Genomic DNA, 24,354 nt, shown 5'->3' with positions numbered 1-24,354 from the left:
GAACACCCTTATAATTCCCTACTATATGGTACCTAGGTACCCAGGGTATTGAGGTTCGAGGAGATCCCTATGGGCTGCAGCATTTCTTTTGCCACCCATAGGGAGCTCAGACAATTCTTACACAGGACTGCCACTGCAGCCTGAGTGAAATAACGCACACGTTATTTCACAGCCATTTTTCACTGCACTTAAGTAACTTATCAGTCACCTATATGTCTAACCTCCACTTAATGAAGGTTAGGTGCAAAGTTACTAAGTGTGAGGGCACCCTTGCACTAGCAGAGGTGCCCCCACATAGTTCAGGGCAATTTCCCCAGACTTTGTGAGTGCGGGGACACCATTACACGTGTGCACTACACATAGGTCAATACCTATATGTAGCTTCACAGTGGTAACTCCGAATATGGCCATGTAACATGTCTAGGATCATGGAATTGTTCCCCCATGCCAAATCTGGTATTGGGGTGCCATTCCCATGCATCCCCGGGGCTCCACCATGCACCCCGGGTACTGCCAAACCAGCTCTCTGGGGTTTTCTCTGCAGCTACCGCTGCTGCCAACCCACAGACAGGCTTCTGCCCTCCTGGGCTCTGGGCAGCCCAGTCCCAGGAAGGCAGAACAAAGAATTTCCTCTGAGAGAGGGTGTTACACCCTCTGCCTTTGGAAATAGGTGTTACGGCCTGGGGAGGAGTAGCCTCCCCCCGCCTCTGGAAATGCTTTGAAGGGCACAGATGGTGCCTTCCTTGCATAAGCCAGTCTACACCTGTTCAGGGAACCCCCAGTCCCTGCTCTGGTACGAAACTGGACAGAGGAAAGGGAAGTGACCACTCCTCTGTCCATCAACCACCCCAGGGGTGGTGCCCAGAGCTCCTCCACTGTGTCCCAGACCTCTGCCATCTTGAATCCAGAGGTATGAGGGCACAATGGAGGCCTCTGAGTGGCCAGTGCCAGCAGGTGAGTCAGAGACCCCTCCTGATAGGTGCGTAGGGCCAGTCCTCCTCTGAGGGCTATTTAGGGTCTCTCCTGTGGGCTTTTCCTCAGATACCGACTTGCAATAATTCACCAGAGTTCCTCTGCACCTCTCTCTTCGACTTTTGCCAGGGATCGACCACTGACTGCTCCAGGACGCCTGCAAAACTGCAACAAAGTAGCAAGAAGACTACCAGCGACATTGTTGCGCCTAATCCTGCCGGCTTTCTTGACTGTTTCCTGGTGGTGCATGCTCTGAGCACTGTCTGCCTTCACCCTGCACTGGAAGCCACAAAGAAATCTCCAGTGGGTTGACGGAATCTTCCTCCTGCTCCAGCAAGCACCAAACCTCAGCGTCACCGGTACTCTGGGACCCCTCTCATCCTGAGGAGCGTGGCCCCTGGAACACAGGTGACTCAGACTGTCCAGTGGTCCAACTGTCCAAATTTGGAGGAGGTAAGTCCTTGCCTCCCCTCTCAAGACAGTAATCCTGTGTACTGCGTGTGCTGCAGCTGCTAGGGCTTCTGTGCACTTTTGCAAGGACTCCTTTGTGCACATCCTAGCCGAGGTCTCTAGCGCTCCGTCCTGCATTGCTCAACTTGCTGAGTTGACCACCGGCTTCGTGGGACCACACTTTTGTAGTGTTGAGACGACCGCCATGCTCAGTCTTCTTGAAACTGTGTTCAAGGACTTCTGTGGGTGCTGTCTTCATGTGTGTGGGCTCTCTGTGTTGCTGAGGGCCCCCTCTGTCTCCTCTCCCAAGTGGCGTAATCCTGGTCCTTCTTGGGCCCGGGCAGCACCCTTTTTCTTCAACCGCGACCTTTGCAACTAGCAAGGCCTGTTTGTGGTCTTTCTGCCAAGGAAACAACACTGCATCCTCCAGCATTCCGTGGAACACCTTCTGCACAAAGGAGAAGTTCCTAGCACCTTTCGTTGTTACAAAATCTTCAGCTTCTTCCATCCGGAGGCAGCCATTTTGCACCTTCATCCGGGGTTTAGTGGGCTCATGCTCTCCTAGACACTTTCTGGTTTGTGTTGCCCCTAGGCCTATTGCATCCTATTGTATCCTACAGTGTTTTCACTACTTTCTGGCTGTTTTACTTACCTGATTTTGATTTGAGTGTATAGTTTGTGTATTTTACTTACCTCCTAAGGGAGTATATCCTCTGAGATATTTTTGGCACATTGCCACTAAAATAAAGTACATTTATTTTTAGTAACTCTGAGTATTGTGTTTCTTATGATATAGTACCTATATGATATAAGTGGTATAGTATGAGCTTTGCATGTCTCCTAGTTCAGCCCAAGCTGCTCTTCTATAGCTACCTCTATCAGCCTAAGCAGCTAGAACACTACTAATCTACTAATAAGGGATAACTGGACCTGGCACAAGGTGTAAGTACCATCAGGTACCCACTATAAGCCAGGCCAGCCTCCTACACTAGGCCCCAGCACCAGTGTTCTTTCCCTAAACGTTACCTTTGTCTCCACAATTGGCACAGCCCTGGGACACAGATAGGTTCCTTGTAAAGGGCACCACTGGTACCTAGGGCCCTGTGGCCAGGGAAGGTCTCTAAGGGCTGCAGCATGTATTATGCCACCCAGGTGACCCCTCACTCAGCACATGCACACTGCCTCACAGTTTGTGTGTGCTGGTGGGGAGAAAAAGACTAAGTCAACATGGCACTCCTCTCAGAGTGCCATGCCCATAACCCACTGCCTGTGGCATAGGTAAGTCACCCATCTAGCAAGCCTTACAGCTCTAAGGCAGGGTGCACTATACCACAGCTGCATGAGCACTATGCCCCTACAGTGTCTATGGCAATTCTTAGAAATTGTAAGTGCAGGGTAGCCAGTCAAACACAAACTCCACAGTTCCATAATGGCTACACTGAATACTGGGAAGTTTGATATCAAACTTCTCAACACAACAAATCCACACTGATGCCAGTGTGGGATTTATTGAGAAATGTTTAGAGATGCCCCCTGTATACCAGCCCAACTAGTAGTGCTAGGCTGACCAGTTTTTGTCAGCCTGCCACATCCAGACTGGTTTCTGGCCACATGGGGGGAGAGTCTTTGTGCACTCTGTGGCCAGGAACAAAGCCTGTACTGGGTGTAGGTGCTTCACACCTCCCCCTGCAGGAACTGTAACACCTGGTGGTGAGCCTCAAAGGCTCAAGCCTGGTGTTACAGCACCCCAGGGCACTCCAGCTAGTGGAGATGCCTGTCCCCCGGACACAGCCCCCACTTTTGGTGGCAAGCCTGGAGGAGATAATGAGAGAAACAAGGAGGAGTCACCCTCCAACCAGGACAGTCCCTAAGGTGTCCTAAGCTGAGGTGACCCCTGCGTTAGGAAATCCCCCATCTTGCTTTGGAGGATTCCCCCCAATAGGATTAGACATGTGCCCCCCTCCCCACAGGGAGGAGGCACAAGGAGGGTGTAGCCACCCTCAAGGACAGAACCCATTGGCTACTGCCCTCCAGCCCTAAACACACCCCATAATTGAGTATTTAGGGGTGACCCTGAACTCAGGAAAACATATTCCTGATGACCTGAAACAAGAAGAAGGACTGCTGACCTGAAAGCCCCACAGAGACAATGATTGACTTGGCCCCAGCCCTACCGGCCTGTCTCCAGACTCAAAGAACCTGCAACAGCGACGCATTCAGAGGGACTAGCGACCTCTGCCGACTCAGAGGACTGCCCTGCAATTCAAAGGACCAAGAAACTCCAGAGGACAGAGGCTCTGTCTAAACAACCAAGAAGCAACCAACTTTAAAGGGACTCCAGCCTCACTCTGGAAGCATAAGTCCCCAACAGACTGTACCCTATGCCCCCGGCTCATGTTGAGAGAAACCAACACTGCAGAAAGGACCCCCAAGCGACTTCAACGATGTGGACACCCTGAGACGACCTCCCTGCACCCCCACAGCGACGCCTGCAGAGAGAATCCCGAGGCTCCCTCTGACCGCGACTGCCCAGTTACAAAGAACCCGACGCCTGGGAGAAGCACTGCACCCGCAGGCCCCAGACCCAAGAGAAACCAACTAGTGGTGCAGGAGTGACCAGCAGGCAGCCCTCATCATTGCCCAGTCGGTGGCTGGCCCGAGGAGCCCCCCTGTGCCCTGCTTGCATCAACAGAGTGACCCCCGGGTCTCTCCATTGATTCCTATCTAAAACCCGACACCTACTTTGTATACTGCACCTGGCCGCCCCTGTGCCGCTGATGGTGTATTTTGTGTGCCTATTTGTGATCCCCCCCAGTGCTCTACAAAATCCCCCATGGCCTGCTCCCTGACGATGCAGGTACTTACCTGCTAGCAGACTAGAACCGGAGCACCCCTGGTCTCCATAGGCGCCTATTATATTTGGGCCCTACTTTGACCTCTGCACCTTACCGGCCCTGTGTTGCTGGTGCTGGGTGTTTGGGTTTGACTTGAGCCCCGAACAGTGGGCTGCCTATGCCCTGGAGACTGAACTTGTAAGTGCCTTACTTACCTGCTAAACTAACTTGTACTTACCTCCCCCAGGAACTGTTGATTTTTGCAGTGTGTCCACTTTTAAAATAGCTTATTGCCATTTTTGTCAAAACTGTGTACATTACTGTTTTAATTCAAAGTTCCATATTCACCTATGCCAAATATCTTACAATGTATGTACTTACTTGAATGCTGAATCTTGTGGTTCTAAAATAAATTAAGAAAATAATATTTTTCTATATAAAAACCTATTGGCCTGGAGTTAAGTCTTTGAGTGTGTGTTCTCATTTATTGCGTGTGTGTGTACAAGTGCCTAACACTACCCTCTGATAAGCCTACTGCTCGACCACACTACCACAAAATAGAGCATTAGTATTATCTAATTTTGCCACTATCAACCTCCAAGGGGAACCCTTGAACTCTGTGCACACTATTTCTCACTTTGTGATAGTATATACAGAGCCAACTTCTTACATCTACCATTTAAGGTTTTCCTTAAAAATATGTTTTTATCAACAGATTCTTTGAGATAACCCACATGTATTACATACCTATGGTCTATTTTCAAAGCGAGGATTGCATCCAGGATTTGATCAGTTATTTAGTGACCTCTCCATCAAAGCCAAAATCGAAGATAAGGTTCTCTCTAAGCACTTAAAAGTATCGGACAACAGGTCCCTTTCTTCTGTGGGATTTCAGAAGATATTCGTCGAGAGACAAAGATGCGGTGCATTAGTCATCCCCAAATTGACTAAATGACTTCCACTAGGTGTACTACTAATCAGTTGTAACCTAGGAGGGGAATCCAACGAAAATCACATCTTATTTCCTGCTGCAACCTGTGAAGAACTAGATGGTAAAGAGACAGCGCGAGGCAAATTGGGCACTGTAGCAAGATCAGAATTAAATCTTCAACCAAAGAGACACTTTCCATTGCTGAAGGAATTAACTGAGCCAATTGCTCCTTTGAATTACTAGCTCCACTAAATAAAATGGACGAGGTCTCAGTCCCAATATCGAGCTGGGGATTTGTAAGTGATTCCTGCTGACTCTCCTTCAAGACCTGTTTATTTGCCCGTACTTCTCTCTTCAAAAAAAAAGTAGAGATTGCATTAAAACCTTTCACTGCATTTAAGTGTGCAGGCTTATTCCTTAGGAGATTAGCTCTGGTCTTTGTGCAGGCTCTTGAAAAAAACAGCTTCCCGGAGCGAAGCTTCTTAACTATCATAGCTTAGCCTTTTGAGAGAAGCCCCTCTTTTCCAATTATTTATTACTGGGGGACTTATTACCAGATTCAGCAAAGGCCCAATTATTCACCAAAAAATCATGCTATCTCCATGGTGAGCTATGTACTATTCTAGCCCCACTGCCACCTTTCTCCAAATGGCTCTGCTTCTCACTGCACTTCGATGCACTTCAAGAAGTAGTTTTTGTTGCAGCAAGGCTTATACCCTATCATCACGTGACCTCCGCACTCCTCCAAGTTGCTCCACCACTCCCAGCACCACAGTGCGCAATGTGGAGATGAACTTTAAATGGCTGCGTCTGGACCTCCCCCCAAACCTCGTCTCCAGGCAGGCCCCTACTGATGTAACCGGCGAGGATGGGCCCCCCCAGGGGAGCAATCCCACTGGCCTACTGTCAACTGCTTCTGTCCTACTTAAGGTGACCCGAGGCTCTAAGCCTTATCTCACCTCCTCCTATGGTCTATTTAAATTTTTAATACAAATGAAAATTACCAGGTAAAAAACTAATGTAAGAAAAATTTCATTATGTACTAATCATTAGCCTGATATTAATTATTCCTCAAACATTAACATCAGAAAATGCTGTTCAACAGTTCAAATAACACCAATTCATTATTGAACTGATCTCAGTCAAGTTTATCGCTTAGTCCCAAAGCACCTATTTTAGCAGCATCCTAATTTGCATATTTTCACTGTATTTTTTGTTAACATTTAGTATCTCATTTTATAGGTAATATTGACCTACGTAAATCAATATGTCTCGCTCATTAAAGAGCGCTATCATGTTCACTTTCTATGATTACATCATAGTCAGTCAAGTATTGTTTAATTTATTTCACCAAAATATTAGAAGTTTGATTTGTAGATACCAATATTCATTGCTGTTATATTGATACATCGTATCCCTTACTAGATACTTGGTAGCCTGTTAGATTGCAAGTCATTTACCCATTAGATGTTAAGTGCCTGTACTTCGGAACTAATTTATGGTAAAGTCCCCTAAAATGTGCTCTCTATGCATTGTACATCTATAATCACTTTTAATGAGCTAGAGTTTAACCCTGATTCTCTGCATAAAGTGCCCTTTTGCAAAGTGAATCTCAAAAGGTATAAAGTGCATTTATGGAAAGTCCATATGCTAGTAAGTGCATTTATAGAAAGTGCTGTACTTGACAGTATAAACTACAAATTACAAGCACTCAATAATATCATGCTCGAACCTTTCTCACATAGTATTGTTACATAGACCAGTAACTCATAAATGGACATGGAGTTCAGCTTTCATATTCAGTCCCCATGGGATTTCTGTCCCTATAAGTGCAATCCATTTTGATTCTGATTGTCTTAGCATCAATTCTAAATCTCCTCTTAGTTTCTTTATGACGTGTTGGATGCCATTGTATCTCAAATCTGTTTTCTTCCCATCATGCACCTGAGTTTTGCCACTGTGTAGGTGAAATCCTTATTTGTAATTGCACATAGATATTGTGAAATTTGCACACTCACTTACATACAGTACATGTTTGCTTTCACATGTGATCTATTCTTTGGTTTCTTTTCTTTGTCCATTCCAGAGCTCATACATTGTTTTGTTGGATCAATGTAAGCATGCTTTGCATTGTGAACACTTCCAAAACCCATTTTGTTTTGTTCTTAACCAACAGGACACTTTAGGTCTTAAACTAATCATAAAACTGATTGTTAATACATCTTGCAATGAAGGAACTTTCTAATAGGTTACTTGTGGATGTTCCTGTAATGTTGTTCTCAATAACTCATCCATTTTTAGAATCTTCCAATTATCTTTTAGAAGTTTCTTCATTTCATCACAGGACATTTTATAATCTGAGATGTATCTAATTTGCATTCCACTACTTGTGTCCTTGGTTTCCTTTTTCCTCTCTGTTACAAGGAGATCCTTCCTGTTTTTCTCCTTTGCTGTCTTTATTGCATCTGTTAGTGTCATAGTTGGATAACCTCTTTGTCTGAATATTTCAAGCATCTCTTACTTCCGAACAGTTGCATCTAGCTCTTAAGAATTCACCATAAGGTACGCTCCATTTTAGAGCTCTGGGGTGTCCGCTCTTTGGATACAGTATGTTATTGCAACCGGTAGGCTTTCTATAGACCCTGGTGCATATTTTGTCATCTATAATTCGTACCTCTGTGTCCAAAAAATTAATCTCTTTTGAGCTGATCTCATATATACATTTCCAGTTTTGTGGGCTGTTATGCAATCATCTAATGAAAATGTCCAGATCCTCTTTACTTTCTTCCCATATTAAAAATAAGTCATCAATGTAGCAGACCCTTATATTACTCGCTCCAGTTGATCCAGATTGCATTCTGTCCATATCGTTTCTGCCTCCCCCATCCCATTGCTAGATTTGCATACCTGGGGGCACAAGATTGTGCCCATAGCTGTTCCTTGGGTCTGCACATAACAGTTATCATCCAAGAGAAATAAATTATGTGTTAAGCAGAAATTCAACATTTCTATTACCATTTTAGAGTGTTTTATGAAGCTAACAGACCTTGATCTAAGGAAATATTTATATGCCTTTATTCCATCTGTGTGTTGGATAGATGAATACAACAACACAACATCCTTGGTTGCCATTCAGTATTCCAATTTCCAAGGAATGCCATTTATTTTATTTAGGAAATCTGTAGAATCTCTTAAGTATGTAGGTAAGGTCAGTACATAAGGAAATGAAAAGATGTCACTGAATCTTGAGGTGTCCTCTAGAAGAGATCCAATGGAGCTAACAATGGATCGACCCGGTAGACTTTCAGTATTTTTGTGCACCTTGGGCAAAAAATATATGTTAGATGTTATTGGATGATCTGTTTCTAGGTAACTGTACTCCTCTTCATCTAACATGCCAGATTCATTCCACTCATTTCATTTTTGATGGAACTCAATAGCAAATTCAGTGGTCAGATCCCTTGTTAGTTTCATATAATTTAATTTCACCTCCAGTTGCCTGTAGGCCATTGCACTGTATCTATCACAACCCATTCTCACAATATTCCCTCCTTTATCAGATGCCTTTATCATTATATTCTGATCTTTCTGAAAGTCTCTTAAGGCTGACCAATCACCTCTTGTTATTTTGCTCCTTTTGTAATTCTCCCTCATTTTTTGTGATTTCCTTCCAGTTTCATTCAGACCTTCAACCTAAACTTCTTGTAACAAATTGATTTTATTCCCTACCGGTCGCAGTGGGAAAAACTTTGACTTGGGTCTATAGTTGCTGTGTGTCACCTCATCCGTAGGAATTTCCATGATTTTACAGCAATCCAGATTAGATAATTGTTTTGTTATCACAGTTGTGACGTTCTGACTGGATTAATGTTCCAGATCTAACAAGGATTTAAAATGACATATTTGTTTCACAGTGATGACTGACATATCCACGTTTTCTTGACTTTTATGTTTGTGTCTCTTTTGTAGAAAGTACTTATTGAGTTTTAGTTTCCTAGAGAATTTATACAAATCAATTTTTACAGTAGCCAAATTAATTTGTTCATCAAGACAAAACGTTAAATCTTTGTTTAACAGTTTGATATGTTTACTCTACAGTTTTTGTGAGGAAAGATTGTTTACTAAATTATTTCCCTCTACAAACTCATTAATTGCTTTTTTTCTCTTCTTTATTTCCTTTTTCCTTCCTCTTGCGGATCTCCTGGGCTTTATATATTCAGGTTTAGCCTTTCTCGTCTCCTTGTACTCATTTGACATAATCTAATTTTCCTGGAAAAATCCAGTTTGGGAATTAGTACATAGGGACCTTCTTCTCCTGAACTGATCTCTGAGCTTACTTCGTTTGAGGGAACCATCTATTTTTCCTTTGCATGTCTTGTGGACTTTTTAGCAAATGTGTAGACTCTTCCTGTCACGTAATTAATCCTCTCCATATTTAACTTTTTAGCTTTTCTTGTTTGTATTTCCTTTTCATGTTTCTCCAATTTCTTATGCACAGCTTCAAGTGTGTTTGTTACCTCCTTTATGCCTTTTCTTTGTTTCAGTGTTTGTTCAATTTCTTTAATTAGTTCCAATACTTCTGCTATTTTTCATTCAGCATGTTTGACCAAGGTTCCCAAAACTTTTATGGAATATTCTACTGTGTTTGACTGCCACTGTTTCAAAAGATATTCATCCAAGTCATTTAATGTGGGTAGCACAAAGATCCTAAGTCCTCTTGGGACCTGTTTGCATGCCATGTATTTATCTAAACTGGTCATCACCTACCATTTGTTTTTCTCAATCACCAAGCCTGTTTTAATTCACTTACATTGTTTACTTGATGTAATGTCATCTACTTTTTTGCTAAACTGATTGTGTAATTGAGCTGCCAGCCTGTTCCACGAATAGTTCATTCACTATCTATTCACGTTTAGAACGTCTGTCTGCCATGTCTAAATTACAAAAGTCAGCTCCTCTGCCTGCACTTTAATTTGTGTTTTTTAATGACACTGCCATACTGGGATTGCTTGGTTTTCTGGGTTTTCAACTTACCAACTTCTCCCTTTCTTTTTAACTCCAATTCAGCACCCTTCACCACAGGGAAAATGCCCCAATCATGTAATCACTAATATTGGTTATTTGTGCGGTTTGTGCAGAGAACCGGTCAGTTTGGGAGATTGCTCCTAGCACGTGGCAAAGAATGTGTTGTAAAGGATGTCTCCTGGGCGGGGGTCGCTCCTGCTCTGGGAAAAACAGGTAAGCGTGACGCCAACCCTTTTTGGGGCTCTGCTGAGGCGCGGGCCTGGAGTGCCTATGGTTCCTCATCTCATCCGAAGATTGTGATGGACACTGATGTGGTTCTACCCCAAACAGTCTGGGGATGGGGTCAAGGGTACTGTGCCAGAAGGCTCTTCATCTGTGGAAGTGGCTGGATGATCTGGGCATCTCCATGAATTCCCAGCACCTGGCAGGATCTTTCAATGCCAGTGTGGACAAACTCAGCCAATGTTGCCTAGCAGATCACAAATAGCAGTTACACTCAGAGGTGGCACAGGGCATCTTCCAACAGTGTGGCAAACCCAGGCTCAATCTATTTGCTACTGCAGAGAAATAATGTCCAAGTTTTGGTGTGTTAGGGTTTCCAAGATGGTTCATCCGCTGAGACACCTTCCACTTGGACTGTGCTCGGGATTCCTGTACACCTTTCCGCCTCTACCTGTCCTGGTTACAGTATTGAAAATTATCAAGCGAGACCAGGCTGAAGTTATCCCAGTGACTCCAGGCTGGTCGAGTAGACAGTGGTACCCTGAACCTCTAAGCATGAGCATATGTCCTACGATTCAGCTGTCCCAGTCAGGACCTCCTGTGCAACCTCTGAGTGTAATTCCAATGGGTATAAATTGAAAGATGACAGATGAGGGCTTTCAATCCCTTCCAAAGAAGATGGTATCAACCTGGCAGCCAGGCATTCTTCCACCAAAATTGTATATGTGCGATGCTGGGAGAAGTTTGTTGTCTGGTGCTCTTCCTGTGACATTCATCCTTTAAAGGCAAAAATCAGTGATGATATATTGTTTGGTTTATTGCTAGGCCAGCAGGGCCTTGTTCTGGCAATAGTTAAGGATTATCTTTCAGCCCTGTCTGCTTTTCTGCTGCTGCCTGATCAGCCATCCCATTTCAAATCACCACTTGTGGTGTTTTTCTTGACACATGTTCTGACCAACACATTTTGTGATGCCGTAGTGGACCTCTATTTGATTCACACTTAGTTAATGTGCTTGGCTTTTGAACCCATGCACAGTTGTCCATATGCCTTTTGAACATGAGGACAGTGTTCCTGTTCACTATTAACTCTGCTTAATGAGCGAGTGAACTTCAGGCTTTGTCCATCCATCAACAATACACATCTTACTTTCCTGGCAAACTGGTCTTCCAGACAATAGCTGCTTTTTTGGCAAACATAGTCATGCCCTTCCACATAAGGAAACTCATTACTTTGCCATCTTTCTATGCTTCACATTGTCCAAGAAAGAGGAGCAGCTCCACTGTCTTTTATTTACAGTGATCGGACCGAAGATTACCGATTACATATCAACTTTTTGTGGGCTTTTCTGGAGCCAAAATGGGGAAAGCTGTACAAAAGAAAACAGTCTTATGATGGATTATATTAATCACAAAGATCTGCTATGGGCTAGCCAAGAAGCAGCCCCCAGAAGGCTTGACCACTTATTCCCCCAGAGCAAAGGTGCAGAGCATGCCAGTACTGGACATCTGCCAAGCTGGCCTGGACTGCCAGGTTCGGTAGGACTGGCACTTTGCCCAATCTGTCCTTCAGGATTTCCTAGGCTGAGTCATTCCACAGATCCACCACATGGGCAGGTATTGCTTTGACATGTATTCACAAGGTGAGAAATCTGCAGTTAACAGTATCTAATCACGCCTGGTTTAGACCTTGAATGACAGGTTACTGTCACTAACGTGACAGTTATTTCATCCGCTGTATTACAATTTCAGCAGGATATGATTGAATCGAAAATGGCAGATGGGATATCTGTACACCAAGATGTAAATCAGGCCCTGGGTCTCATTCTGAAAAGGCATTACCAAAGATAAGTAACTTGTTCTTCACATATGCCAATTTCTAAGGAAAGCAGAACACCAACAAATATTATGATATAATTAAAAAAAGAACAAACTATTACACACATTGTTGCAATCAATCTAACTCATAAACAATATAAATAAATATAATATGATTAACAAAATTTTGTAAACTGAACACCCTCAAAGTATCTCAAATTACATAAAAATATTTACATAAAAAAATGATCAACAATCATATTAGTTATACTTGAACACCTAAAAAATAAATAAAAAATATTTGCCTAATATTAAAGCACTATGAACCCAATTCCACATCAAGCTCAATAACCACCAAAAACATCTTATAGAAAGCAAAATTGTCCCTGAAATGGATGAACATAACATATGACTAAATTAAATCTAACCACGTAATTGCTAACACTTTCAAACAATTTTTTGACATTTCTGGTATGTCTCACGTAAGCCTTCATCACTTTTTTTTACAACAGATATCTTAGCCAATTCTGCATCTTTTCCCTCATTTTTGGGATTCTACAGGCACCCAGGATTAGTGGATCGCCCTGGAGGGAGCCAAGAAAATAGTCAAAATGTAGGAAAATTGTGGGGTCTGTCAAAATGAGAAAAAACATTTTCAAGAAATTGTATATTATTTTTTTTCTACAAAAAATGACATAACTAACCGTTTACTATTCTATGATCACCATCTTCCCAGCTTTCAGGAACAGTCAGAGTTGTAAAAAAACAGCATTTTTGTTGTAAAAAAACAACGTAGCAGCTTGCTAAGTGGTAGTCAATATTTCTGATTTTTTGTGGTTCATACCCACTTGAATTTTGTGGAGAAAAGAGTTCTGAAACACATTAGTGAACCTGGAAAGCTGTGCATTTCTGAAAACTAGACAAAATTCTGAATTGAGTTAGGGGCCATTGTGTAGATTGCTCATGGTTTTCCCAAAGTAACTAATAATTATAAGATAATAGGTTTGCCAGTAAGGAAATAGGAGACAATGTTTTCATCTGTTATCTTTTGCCCTTATGACCGATTTACAAATGTAACGTACCTAGTTGCAGACATATATAGTGTGTGTTTGAAAGTATGCAATACCTCAGACCAACAGCGGAACTGCGGCTTTTAATTATTTTCATGATGTACTGAACATGCATCAATTTGTAAGATAGAATCTGATTAATTAAAAAGTAGCATGAAGGAAAGCTATGCACTTTTGCAATGTTCCCAAGAATCTGAGTTTAGAAATTGTTGTTATTTTTACGACTCTGAATTTGTGGTTACTCAGAATATCATGTGATTCAGAGGGGCTTTGCAAAATGTGTTCTTTCTTCAATACTGACTTGACTTTGAAAGCCATAATGGAATGACATTCAGTAGAAAATAGCAACTGTTGTACTGTTATGTTACCACACTTCATTTGATTAAAACAGTACAGCCACTTTCCTTACACAGAATGCCCTGCAAACATCAAACTGTGACTAATTTTACAGGTTTCCTCACATCACTGTGAGGGGATCAGCAGCAATCGACAAAAGTCCTACCACCCAGCATTCCCACACTTCCCCCAGTGAAAATGGTATCCTAGGTGTATGAGTGGGCCAATTGCCCATAACAGGAACCAGTGAAAACCAGAAGCATGTGGAGTCAATGTGTTGTCAATGAGGTCTACAGATGGTGGCAGTGCATTAGGTCCACCCATCACATGGAGGGGGCAGCTTTTCGTTCAGGAGAAATATGGAAACACCATGTGTTAAGACTTTGGCCATGGGCTAGAAGTTCTGGGGTTTTCTGTAACATAAATATGGGGACAGTAGTATTATTTGACCAATGCATTGAGGTTTGCCAGGCATTCTGGGTAAGAAAACATATGAGGAATCCTTATGAGTCACACCCAGAGTTTCCCTGGTACACAAGGTTTCAGATATGTCCACGGTTTGTAGTGTTCTCTGGGTGCCTTCTGGTCCCAGGCCAAAATGTTGCAGCTAGCCCCATATGAAAAGAGAGGAAATTTTCTCCCTAGTCTCTTGAGGACCAGCTGGCTTTCTGCTCCTCTCTGGCTGGAGGTACACCTCCAGATCTGCTCATCCCATGGGGCAGAAAGACTGACTGCGTCCGTGGGGGCGGTGGATGGGTGTAACCTGACTCCAGGAAAAACTGGCCCCTCCACCCAGCTGTTTTACTACATATGTAATCATTGGTGTCTAGTGGACTTTCCAGTGCAGTCTATGGGTTAAATAAAATTTAAATTAAAATAAAATAATTACACATTAAAAAAAATATTTAAAACTGAAAGTAATATGCTGGCGTAAAAGTAAAACACCCCACACTCAAACCCCGAAAATAATGCACAAACCAGATAAAAATAGATGACATTTAAGAAATCCTAAAAATTAACACCTAAAAATACCTTTAAATAAAAAATAAAATGATAATAAACTTACAAATTACAATAGTACTGCAAGCTATTAAATAACACAATATTTTACCATACAATATTTGTAATATTGATTATATCGAGAAAAAGAAAAAACAATGTACTTACCTTAGGTATTGTGTCCCCTGGTATTTTTGCAGTCACAATGTAAGTTTCACACTATAATCTTTTATATCGATATTTAGCGCCCAATATTCAGGTACCAAACTAATGTGACAATATAATGGTATGTATATGGTGCCGGCAGTGGCCATGGCTTTGGGTCCTATTTTTCTGCACCTCATCGATGTTAGTCCAGGGCTTTTCTTGATGCTTCAACACTAAATTTCCCAGCAAACCAACAGTGATAAATATACATTTATGACTCACAATGTCTTTGTGAATTGGCTCCTTGGTGTCCAACCTATCTGAAGTCCTGCTTCCATTGAGGCTGCCGAGCAAAGACTGATTCATTTATAAAACTTACAATAACACAGTTTTTGAGTGTGTTGTTGGAGATTTCAGCTGCATATGTACTGATATCATTTGTGTTTTCAATACATTCCTTCCCTAATTTTGCCAGGGTTCTGGCTTTGTTTTTGATTCGGATAGCTGCAAACTGTGAGATCTTGGGAGAGAGGTTCACAGGACACTTTCAGTGGTGGGTCAAAACCACACTGATAAGCGGAAAACACATATCTTGCATGGCTCTCGTGTGCATGTTTCCAATTCTCTTGCCTGGTCTGTCATTTCCCATTAGCCGGTCGAGTGAATAACCCCAAGTACTAATGGTAGTGATGTCTCTGGGTGGATAACTTTTCCTTGTTCTTTGTGTGAAAAACAGTGTTCAGATGTTTATCGATTGTTGAATCAATGCCTGGTGCCTTCTTTTCGCAGAATATAAAATATATTACTTTATTTGCAGAATAACAGAGATATATATTATGGATGTCAGATATAATAACTAAATGTTATTATAATGTTTCATTTGTGCATTGACTCTTAATTCTACGTGTGTTATCAAGAGCTATTATGTCCCAACTTATTGTAAATTTTTATCACTACACAGGCCCTAAAAGAAGACTTCCCCTTAAGTCATGTGATCTCACCTTTCACCAATCAAGAGAGAAGGGAAGGAATGCTTTTGAACCTGTTGATTCCATTTGTGCTCACAGTAGGATCTGGACGTAAAGGTCTGAATCAGTACTAAAAGGAGAAGAGTAAAAAAAGTTTAAATAATTGACATGGTGTATTAGAATTACCTCATACTACTCCATTTAATCGTAGTTGAGAAAATTGACAAAGCTAGTAACTCTTTATAGAGACCAATATTTGAATGTCCCTTTCTTGGTTATTTGCATAAATGTCAATGGTAAAATTAAATTTTCACTTGAGTCCAGTCTACATTTGAACACTCTTAGAGTAAGCTTTGGAAATGTTGCCAACATTTTAAATCTTTATACCGTATGCTTTAAAGATGCTTTTTTCCGTGTTATGTTTTATATTTTTTACTGCATGATTTGTTGTGAAAGCGAAAGAGTAGGGCTATTGAAGAGAAAGAATTGCAGCTTTCCCTGATTGATGCCCAGTTTAAACCTCTGGCTTTTGATTTCTAGACACTTATAATGGTGCTGAGAAGATGTGACACCATGTGTCAAATATTTGATTTATAAAATCTTGTTTACTTTTGTATTACAAACCAATTGCCTCTAGTATGTGTTGCAGTCAAGAAGGGATAGACAAGCAACCATTTTGAAAATGGATCTTTGCTACAAAGGTGTAAAGAATGACGGATGAAACTATGTGTTTGTTCGAAGCTTTGGGTTATATTTTTTCTGCCTTCATGTATCTGTTTCTTTATTATTTATATGTATTTTCCATGAATCTCAGACAGCCCCTGGCTCGAGCAGCCCGAGATCTTTCTCCTCCTGCAGACCGTGATAAACATTCTATTGCCCCCTCGCATCATCAGCACTTCCCGGAGTAAGAACTTCATGCTGGAGAGCTCCCCAGCACACTGCTCCACGCCCGGGGAGACTGGGAAAGACCTGCGCAGGGAAGGGCTAGCCGAGTCCACCAGCCAGGCTGCCTACCTGGGTGAGAAAGAGAGTTTTGTAAAATTTAAGAAAAAGCACCCACAGTATGCCTACGTAATTGTGAGAAAACGCATGTGCAACCATTAAGAGCTAAAGGCGCTCGAGCAATTTGCAGTAGCCCCTGTGACATATTATACACACATAGGGGGTTATTCCAACTTTGGAGGAGTGTTAATCCGTCCCAAAAGTGACGGTAAAGTGACGGATATACCACCAGCCGTATTACGAGTTCCATAGGATATAATGGACTCGTAATACGGCTGGTGGTAAATCCGTCACTTTTCCGTCACTTTTGGGACGGATTAACACCTCCTCAAAAGTTGGAATAACCCCCATAGTGCCTTACACCTCTGAATAGTAATGCCTGGGGAAAAAAAATCCAGTATGTGAATAAAGTAAGACTGTTCAATGAAAAAAATTATTTGTGAAAGATTGCCAATCCGGTCTGTCTGCAGAATTATATTACAAGATTAATTCTCTGTGCCTCTTCGGGTACAGTCATTGCAAGGGAACAAAATGACCATAACACTCTGTGCCTCTTTCAAATTGACTTGTCTCTTGTGTCACTCTGGTATCAATTGTTTGTTGAAATGAGCACAAATACACAGCCAAAAGATTTCTGGATGCAGGAATGGAAGGACACACAGGTGATCGATTTACACTTAATCACCGAATGGCATGATAAGGTGTATTTCTTTGACAAAGATGACTTCTTTGTTTCTTTTGTTGCCTGTCAGGAGTTAGACTATTGCAGCTTGGCTGTGGATACTACTAAATATTTGTCAAAGGCAATCTGAGAGCGCCCTCCATTTTATACACTAAAATGTTTACTTTTATGATGAGGGCTCCCACTCACCAAGACATATTTGATTGTAATGTGAACATTCACATCGTAATGGTGCAAAATGAACCCCCTTCAGGTAAGACTTGGGAAGGCTTCATGCATTGTCTTCTTCAGTGACTAGGCTTGGCTCACTGTGGACTTACTCCTAAAATCTCCGAAATAGTTCACAACTGCACATCCCGAAAACTATATGAATCGGACTGTTTGTTGTTATTGGTATGCATTCCTCTGTATTTTCAACCGAGCATTCATGAAAAGAGAATATGTCCCTGACACAAGCGTTAATGGAAAAAAATAGTTATGAATAAGAACACGTGTGGAAAGTGAATTCAATAAGAATAGTGTTTGAGAAAGGGAAATAGGAGAATACATAAACAAATAATGAGTTTTAGTTCCAAAATAATGAGTTATGGACCTTAAAGAGACACTAGAGAGATAAAATGCTAATAGAATAGCTCGTTTTTACACACAATGCTTGCTATAAATGTACACCTTTCATCTCTAGTCATAACAAGTGAATAACGCATGTAAAGCTATAGTACTCGTTTGATCAACCTCAGGGGGACGAGAGGCTGAGTCCATGCAGCGGACATTGAACCCATCACCTGCTTACATTTTTCTACAGCAGATGTTTTAATTAACTGAGGTAGTCTACCATATATGCAGGGCCACTGGAATTATGTGATTCTGTGGCTGAGACGTTTTCTGCATAGTTATTGATTGGCCTGTCATTTATAGCATAATCTGCAGATTTTAACAGAATACATTTTGTTTCTAGCTCAAATTGATCAAAAGTTACTAAAAACGTGGCAACACTTCTTGTGCAGCGGAAAGACTTTTGTAAAGGAGATCTTTCAATAGCTTATTGCTGTATTTTGGGTGTTCAACTGGTACCACTAAAGTACACTCTTTGCTCAGGCAGTGTTAGCATGCGGAAAAATGAAAGAATATTGAAGTAATACTAGCACAAAATGTGCCGCATTATGCCACATACTTTCCCTTTTTTTGCAACCTACCCGTTTTAATTTAGGGGTTGACTTTCACCTTACCTAGATTTAGCACTGGGAATCACTTTGGGGTAGCTGAGCACTTTTTAATACGCAATAATAATAATTTAGCCAAACCTGCTATATTATTTGTTGCTCCCGTGCCGCATAATTGCAGCTGCCTATATAAAGAAGAGTGCAGCATGTTGAAACTGCCGTGATTTGGCATCATAAGCGGGCCTAATAGAATGTGCAAGATTCAGTCTACAGTCAAGCCATTTTCATTTATCACACAGACTGATTATTAAAAAATAAATTGGTATAAGCTGTTCGTTTATTGAACTGTGAATTGGGAACACTGCTGTACTGATATTAGGAAATATGCATCCATTTAGACATATAAACATTTCACTTGCCATCCCCGAGGCAAACAATCTCTAGTTTACGTTTTTGTCCTGTATTTTTATTTTAATTGTGTATGTCCTCTTCATCCTCTAGCCCTCAAGGTGATCCTGGTGTGCTTCGAGCGGCAGCTGGGTAATCAGTGGTACAGGCTGAGTCTACAAGTAAAGGAGATGGCTCTGCGCAAGGTGGGGGGTCTGGCCTTATGGGACTTTGTTGACTTCATTGTTCGCACCCGGATCCCGATATTTGTCCTGCTTCGTCCCTTCATCCAGTGTAAGGTGAGGTTTCATAATACTGTAGTCATCATGCATACATGAACCCTACCTATGTCTAGAACCCGTAACTCTCTAAGAATTTTCTCCTTCACTTATTGTTATGTAAGGTCACTACCACATTATGGAAAGCCCTGTGCACCTAGAATAAAGACGGAACCTTCTTTGAGATCAAGTTCTAGAATTATATCTTGTTCTCTTGCTTGGCCTTCCCTGCTTCGGTGGTCAGACAGGAGAAGATAACGGATGAGGGACCAATAGTGTCCGTGGAAGATGTGGTGAAGTCAAGGGCACTGGAGAAGCAGGAAGGGCTGCTGAAAAAGACACACAGACTGATCTCTGAGGTAACACAGTAGAAGAAGAATCGGAGGTGCATGGTACTCTCCTCTGCTTCAACTGGCAGAGCCACTCTGAAGACAGTTGTAATGGTCACCTGGGAGCATGAGCCAAATGGCCTGTGAGTCTCTATGTCAAAGGTGGTGGTGAATGGCCTTCGGGCTTTAACAACAAAGGTGGAGTAGATTTCGAAGGAGTTGTCAACAGAATGTAACCTTTGAGTGTCGACAACAATGGAGGTCTCAGAGATTAATGTGTAACTGCCTTCAACCTCAGATGGTGCACTCATGTTGATTTTGTGTGCAGAGTACCAGTCGACAGCAAGTGAGAACCATATTCATCTTTGATGTCATAGACCTCAACGTTGATCAAGATTGGTGTCTCTTCTTCTAATGGTACGTTTTCTTGGATGTACCCTCAAGGATGTCCTTACAGACTGTGGAAGGCACTGTGGTAGAAGGAACACATTCTCCTGGCTCTTCAGATCTTCATGAAGCAACCTCCTGGGATCTCTCCTACAGGACAGGCAAGCTAATCTTTTGCATGTCCTTCAGGCATCTCCTTGACTTCATCTGGCAGAGGCATGAGTCTTCAGGGTGATGATCGTCCAAATGGCACAATATACATAGATCATGAGGATTTGATTGGGCCTTCTTCTTGACACAGACATGGCACTCACAAATAGTGAAGGCATCTTTACGGGAAAAAAACACTTCCTGTAAGAAACTGTTTCTAACACACACCTAATCCTAAAGGACTTCAGATAAAGGTTAGGAAAGGTTTTGAATGAGAGAAAAGCAAAAATGCGAAGCCTAGTGCTTCAGAATCCTGTACACAGAGCCAGAAAAAATAACTGGCCCCACTCCAGAACATTTGTCACAGAAGGAACTGTGGGGCCCTTAAAGGCACAGTGTACTTTAATGCCAACTGCAGGCAATCTGCTAATTTTTCCCATCATTTCCTTAATTTTTGTCTTGGAAAAGGTTTGTAAAAGATGTTTCTGTTCACATTTTATTAATGTAGTGACTATTTGTTTTAATTGACATCTTTTTAAAAAAATGAAAAATAATTGAAGTGTAGCCATTTCAGCTTGCCTGTAGCTGCAAAGACATTTGTTTTCTCCATTTAAAAGCACACCTTTCTAATGAAAGCTTTTACGTTGCTGCAAGAGACCAGCTATGTGCGATGGAACATGCAAAAGTGGATTCAGTCACATACTGCATCTACCTTCACTCCTGTCTTCATGGTCCCCTAAAGTGACATGTGAAGGACATTGATACGCAGATAATGACAGCATGTCGTCTCTCACACTGTCTCTGTCTATGCTGCAGATTTAACAGCCTATCTTCGGAAGAGGTCTCTGGACCCAAACTCACCCCTTGACAGGATGCCTGTGCTGATGCATCCCATCATGGGGGGCAGTGGGGGTACTTAAATGGTCCTTGGGACACTTTCTGCTCCCTCCAAATTTCACTCACCTCATTTCGACTCACATTAAGCATGCTGCTAATGCCCACTTATATCCATGTGCATAAAAGCAAATATTTTTAAATTTTCCCAGGCAAAGGGATTATCTCTTAAACAATGAAAATGCCCAGGTCACTAGAGGTTCTTTCTTTGGTTGTCCTACAGGAATCCCAAAAGATTTTGGAAAAATCACCTCACCCGCAACTTATCATGGGATGCTTCCTCATAGTTGATTTATCACACCTGCCATCGTGGCGGGCTCAACCACTTTTGGGAGTTCTTAAATAACTGGACACTGGATTGTAGCACGGATCGAAATAAAAATTATATCTTGTGGTATATCCAGAAATTACCCCTTTTTGTTGTGTACCTCAGATATGATTAAAATGTCATAAATTCCGGACATCAAATGAGATGTATTTTCTTTGCTGTGGAGAGCTCGGCTCTCTGCTTCAATCATTAGCATAACTAGTTGTTTCCTTTTTGTCAAAGGCGGTAAATAAATGTATCGTGTCCAAAAAATGCTCAATGTTATGGGGGCTCACTGACTGCACAGGCTGGAGGAGACTCCTTGTGTGGATTCCTCAGTTCTCAAGAGCAGAGTTAGGGAAAGAATGGATGAAAGAAAGCGTTAACAGCAACTGAGGATTGCACGCAAGGAATCCCCTTCAGCCTTTGCGCCGTCCAGTCAGAGTGAGCTCTATACCGGATAGACAAAACTCATGACATTCGGGAGAGTTCAGGAGACGGCATGCACTAATTAGTGGCTGGCAGTCTATCATATGAGTTGAAGCAATCTTTTCTGAGAGGGATTGAATAATCACCAAAAAAAGACTCAGATTCATCTTTTGGCTGAAGAGTATCCATGTGTTCTCAGTCCAGAGGAGAACCCACAAGTGGTTCAGGGTTCAAAACTCGTCAACAAGGGCATATACTAGAGAGCATTTAAAAAGCGAACTTGGGCTTACAGGGCAAATGATGTACATTTTGTAAGACAATACCTCTGTTTCGTGACACTACTTGAATTTGTTCCTTCCGCTTCTGGTATCAGCCCTCCAGGCATGAGCTACAAAATGGTTGGAATTGGTGCAGCTCTCTTTTTGATAGACTAATTCAGAACAAGAATACAAATAACTGTATATGTTTACACTTAGGTGGAATATTGTATTTTTTTATTGTTATATGTAATGCACTGACATTTGTTTGTGTGGGTTACAAGTTTCTGTTTAAGCATTGACAGATTGTTCTTAAGTGCGTTTTCCACAGTGTTTGAATTATTTGTATATAAATGATCTGCAAATGTTTTCTGAATATGAAAAAAAAGTAAATGGTGATTGCGTTAATTGATTTGTGCTCCCACTGAAGTGAAATTCTGTGTGAGTGTTAAATAATCGTCAGCATTGGCAATTTTTCTTGTACACAATTTGTCAGGCCTAGCCTTCCTGACCGATATTGACCCAACCCTGTCTTCTTTGGTTCAACTTTTAGAAAGTTGGCATTTTCCTGCCTTTTAGCCCTTTGTGCCTGCTGCCGGTCTTAGGGTCACATGACTGGGTGAAGCTGACAGTTAGCCTTTGTGAATTTCTCCCAGACAGTCACACAATTGCGGGATTAGGTGTGCCTCAATGGGCCATCTTCTGGCAGGATGAGGGGCTAAGAACAGCCCCATTTACACCTGAAAAGCCTGTGCTCTACTTTACACAAAGTGCCTAACAACCCTGTATTGTCACTGCAGCCAGCTTGGAGCTAGGTCCGGGGAGTCAGGAAATCCCATGCACTTCTAAGAACCTTTCCAAAAGCTTCTTCCACCTTCCAGAAGAAGGGCACCCAGGTATAAAAATAGGACCTCTAGACCCACTCTTCTATTCACTGCTGGATCTCCATGAGGACGCTCAGAGGACTGCCTTCTGGGGTTGATCTGCGGTGCATTCTACAAGACTGCTGCCAGACTGCTGCAGTACCTAGAAGGACAGCTTTGTTGCCTTGAGCCTGCCTTGACCATCAGAGGCCAGCCCTGCTGCTGAGCCCTGCATCTACATCTGCACCCAGGACTATCAGAAGTGACTCCAAGGACTAGTATTTCCACCTTCTGTTCAGAGCCATGGGGACATAAAAGGCTCTCACAATCCTGAACCTGCACTTAGACCCATCTTCAATGAGTCCTGCTAAACCCCCAGTGCTCGACATTTGGTTGTGGTTCTAATGGTGGCCATATGGCCTATTTCCAAAACTGAGGACAAACAAAAGTTGGCCAAAAAGTGCTCTGTGAACCAGGAGGAGACTAGGACCAACCTGATTGCTTGAGGTGCATTGGCAGTTGGATTGACTTTGCGGCATCTCCTGCTTCGTTTTTCTCCATAGCAGCAAATCCATTTTGGCAATGCTTCGCCAAAGGGGTATCTGACCGCGTGGAACTGTCTTCAGCTACAGCCTTCTGCCTCTTTCTGATGGAGTTTTTCTACTTCAATGTTGGCCACTTCGACCCAAGCCCATTCAACGACAAAACTCCCTTCTGCGATACCTCCTGCAGCTGTGCCCTGCTGAACTTTACCTTTTCAGACATTTTTCTCCAAGAAATGTTTTAAGTCCGAAGGTAAACACTGACTGTGCCCAATCCACTTCTGGTATCCAAACCGCACTCTATCACAGTCATCCTTAACTTTCAACTTTGACCGGGTCTCACGCGACTAGATGTCCACGATTGGCGCTTTGATCTTTTAGGCGCTATTTTAAATCTTAAACTTAAAAAATTCATAACTCCTGTTTTGCTAATTAGATTTTTGTTGTTTTGGTGTCAAATAATTTATTAAAATGTACTCTACTTTTCTAAATTGATATTTTCCTTGTGTTGTCTTTTCACTCTGTTATTGTTTGTGTGCTGCATAAATACTTTATCAATGCCTCTTAGTTAAGCCTGACAGCTTTTTGTGCCAAGCAACCAATGGTTAAGCACAAGTTAATTTAGTGACTTTTTGTGGTATACCCTGCAAGGGATTGTGGCTGTTGCTTTACCAGGACTCACACTCCAATCAATCTACAACCTAGTTTCTCACAATAAGTAATAATGTTGGCAGTACTTGAGTTTAAATGTTTACTAGAAAGATTTAATAACTATTCCAGCTTCTCTCACCACTGTCTAGAGTATACCCAGCACTGTTCAGTGGTTCAGAATACAACAGAGAAAGATCAGAAATGTTTTATTATCTAGAGACTAGAAAGCACCATTCTGACTTAATTGCTGTGACATGTATGGCA

At 42.0% G+C, this 24,354-nt stretch overlaps 1 protein-coding gene across 1 annotated transcript in view; it reads left to right on the top strand.

Annotated features, from left to right (window-relative positions):
* UNC80 (unc-80 homolog, NALCN channel complex subunit) overlaps positions 1 to 24,354 on the top strand; it is a 2,774,722-nt gene that overhangs the window by 2,305,121 nt on the left and 445,247 nt on the right. Inside the window, exons 53-55 of the mRNA XM_069225668.1 lie at positions 15,763 to 15,886; positions 16,584 to 16,790; positions 19,118 to 19,302. Of these exons, the coding sequence (XP_069081769.1) occupies positions 15,763 to 15,886; positions 16,584 to 16,790; positions 19,118 to 19,302 (516 nt within the window). The remainder of the gene's footprint in view (positions 1 to 15,762; positions 15,887 to 16,583; positions 16,791 to 19,117; positions 19,303 to 24,354) is intronic.

The sequence above is a fragment of the Pleurodeles waltl genome, chromosome 3_1 (genome assembly GCF_031143425.1).
Source record: "Pleurodeles waltl isolate 20211129_DDA chromosome 3_1, aPleWal1.hap1.20221129, whole genome shotgun sequence".
In the NCBI taxonomy this organism is placed as follows: Eukaryota; Metazoa; Chordata; class Amphibia; order Caudata; family Salamandridae; genus Pleurodeles; species Pleurodeles waltl.
The sequence above is the reverse complement of the archived record's forward strand: the minus strand, read 5'-3'. Positions and strand labels throughout refer to the sequence as shown.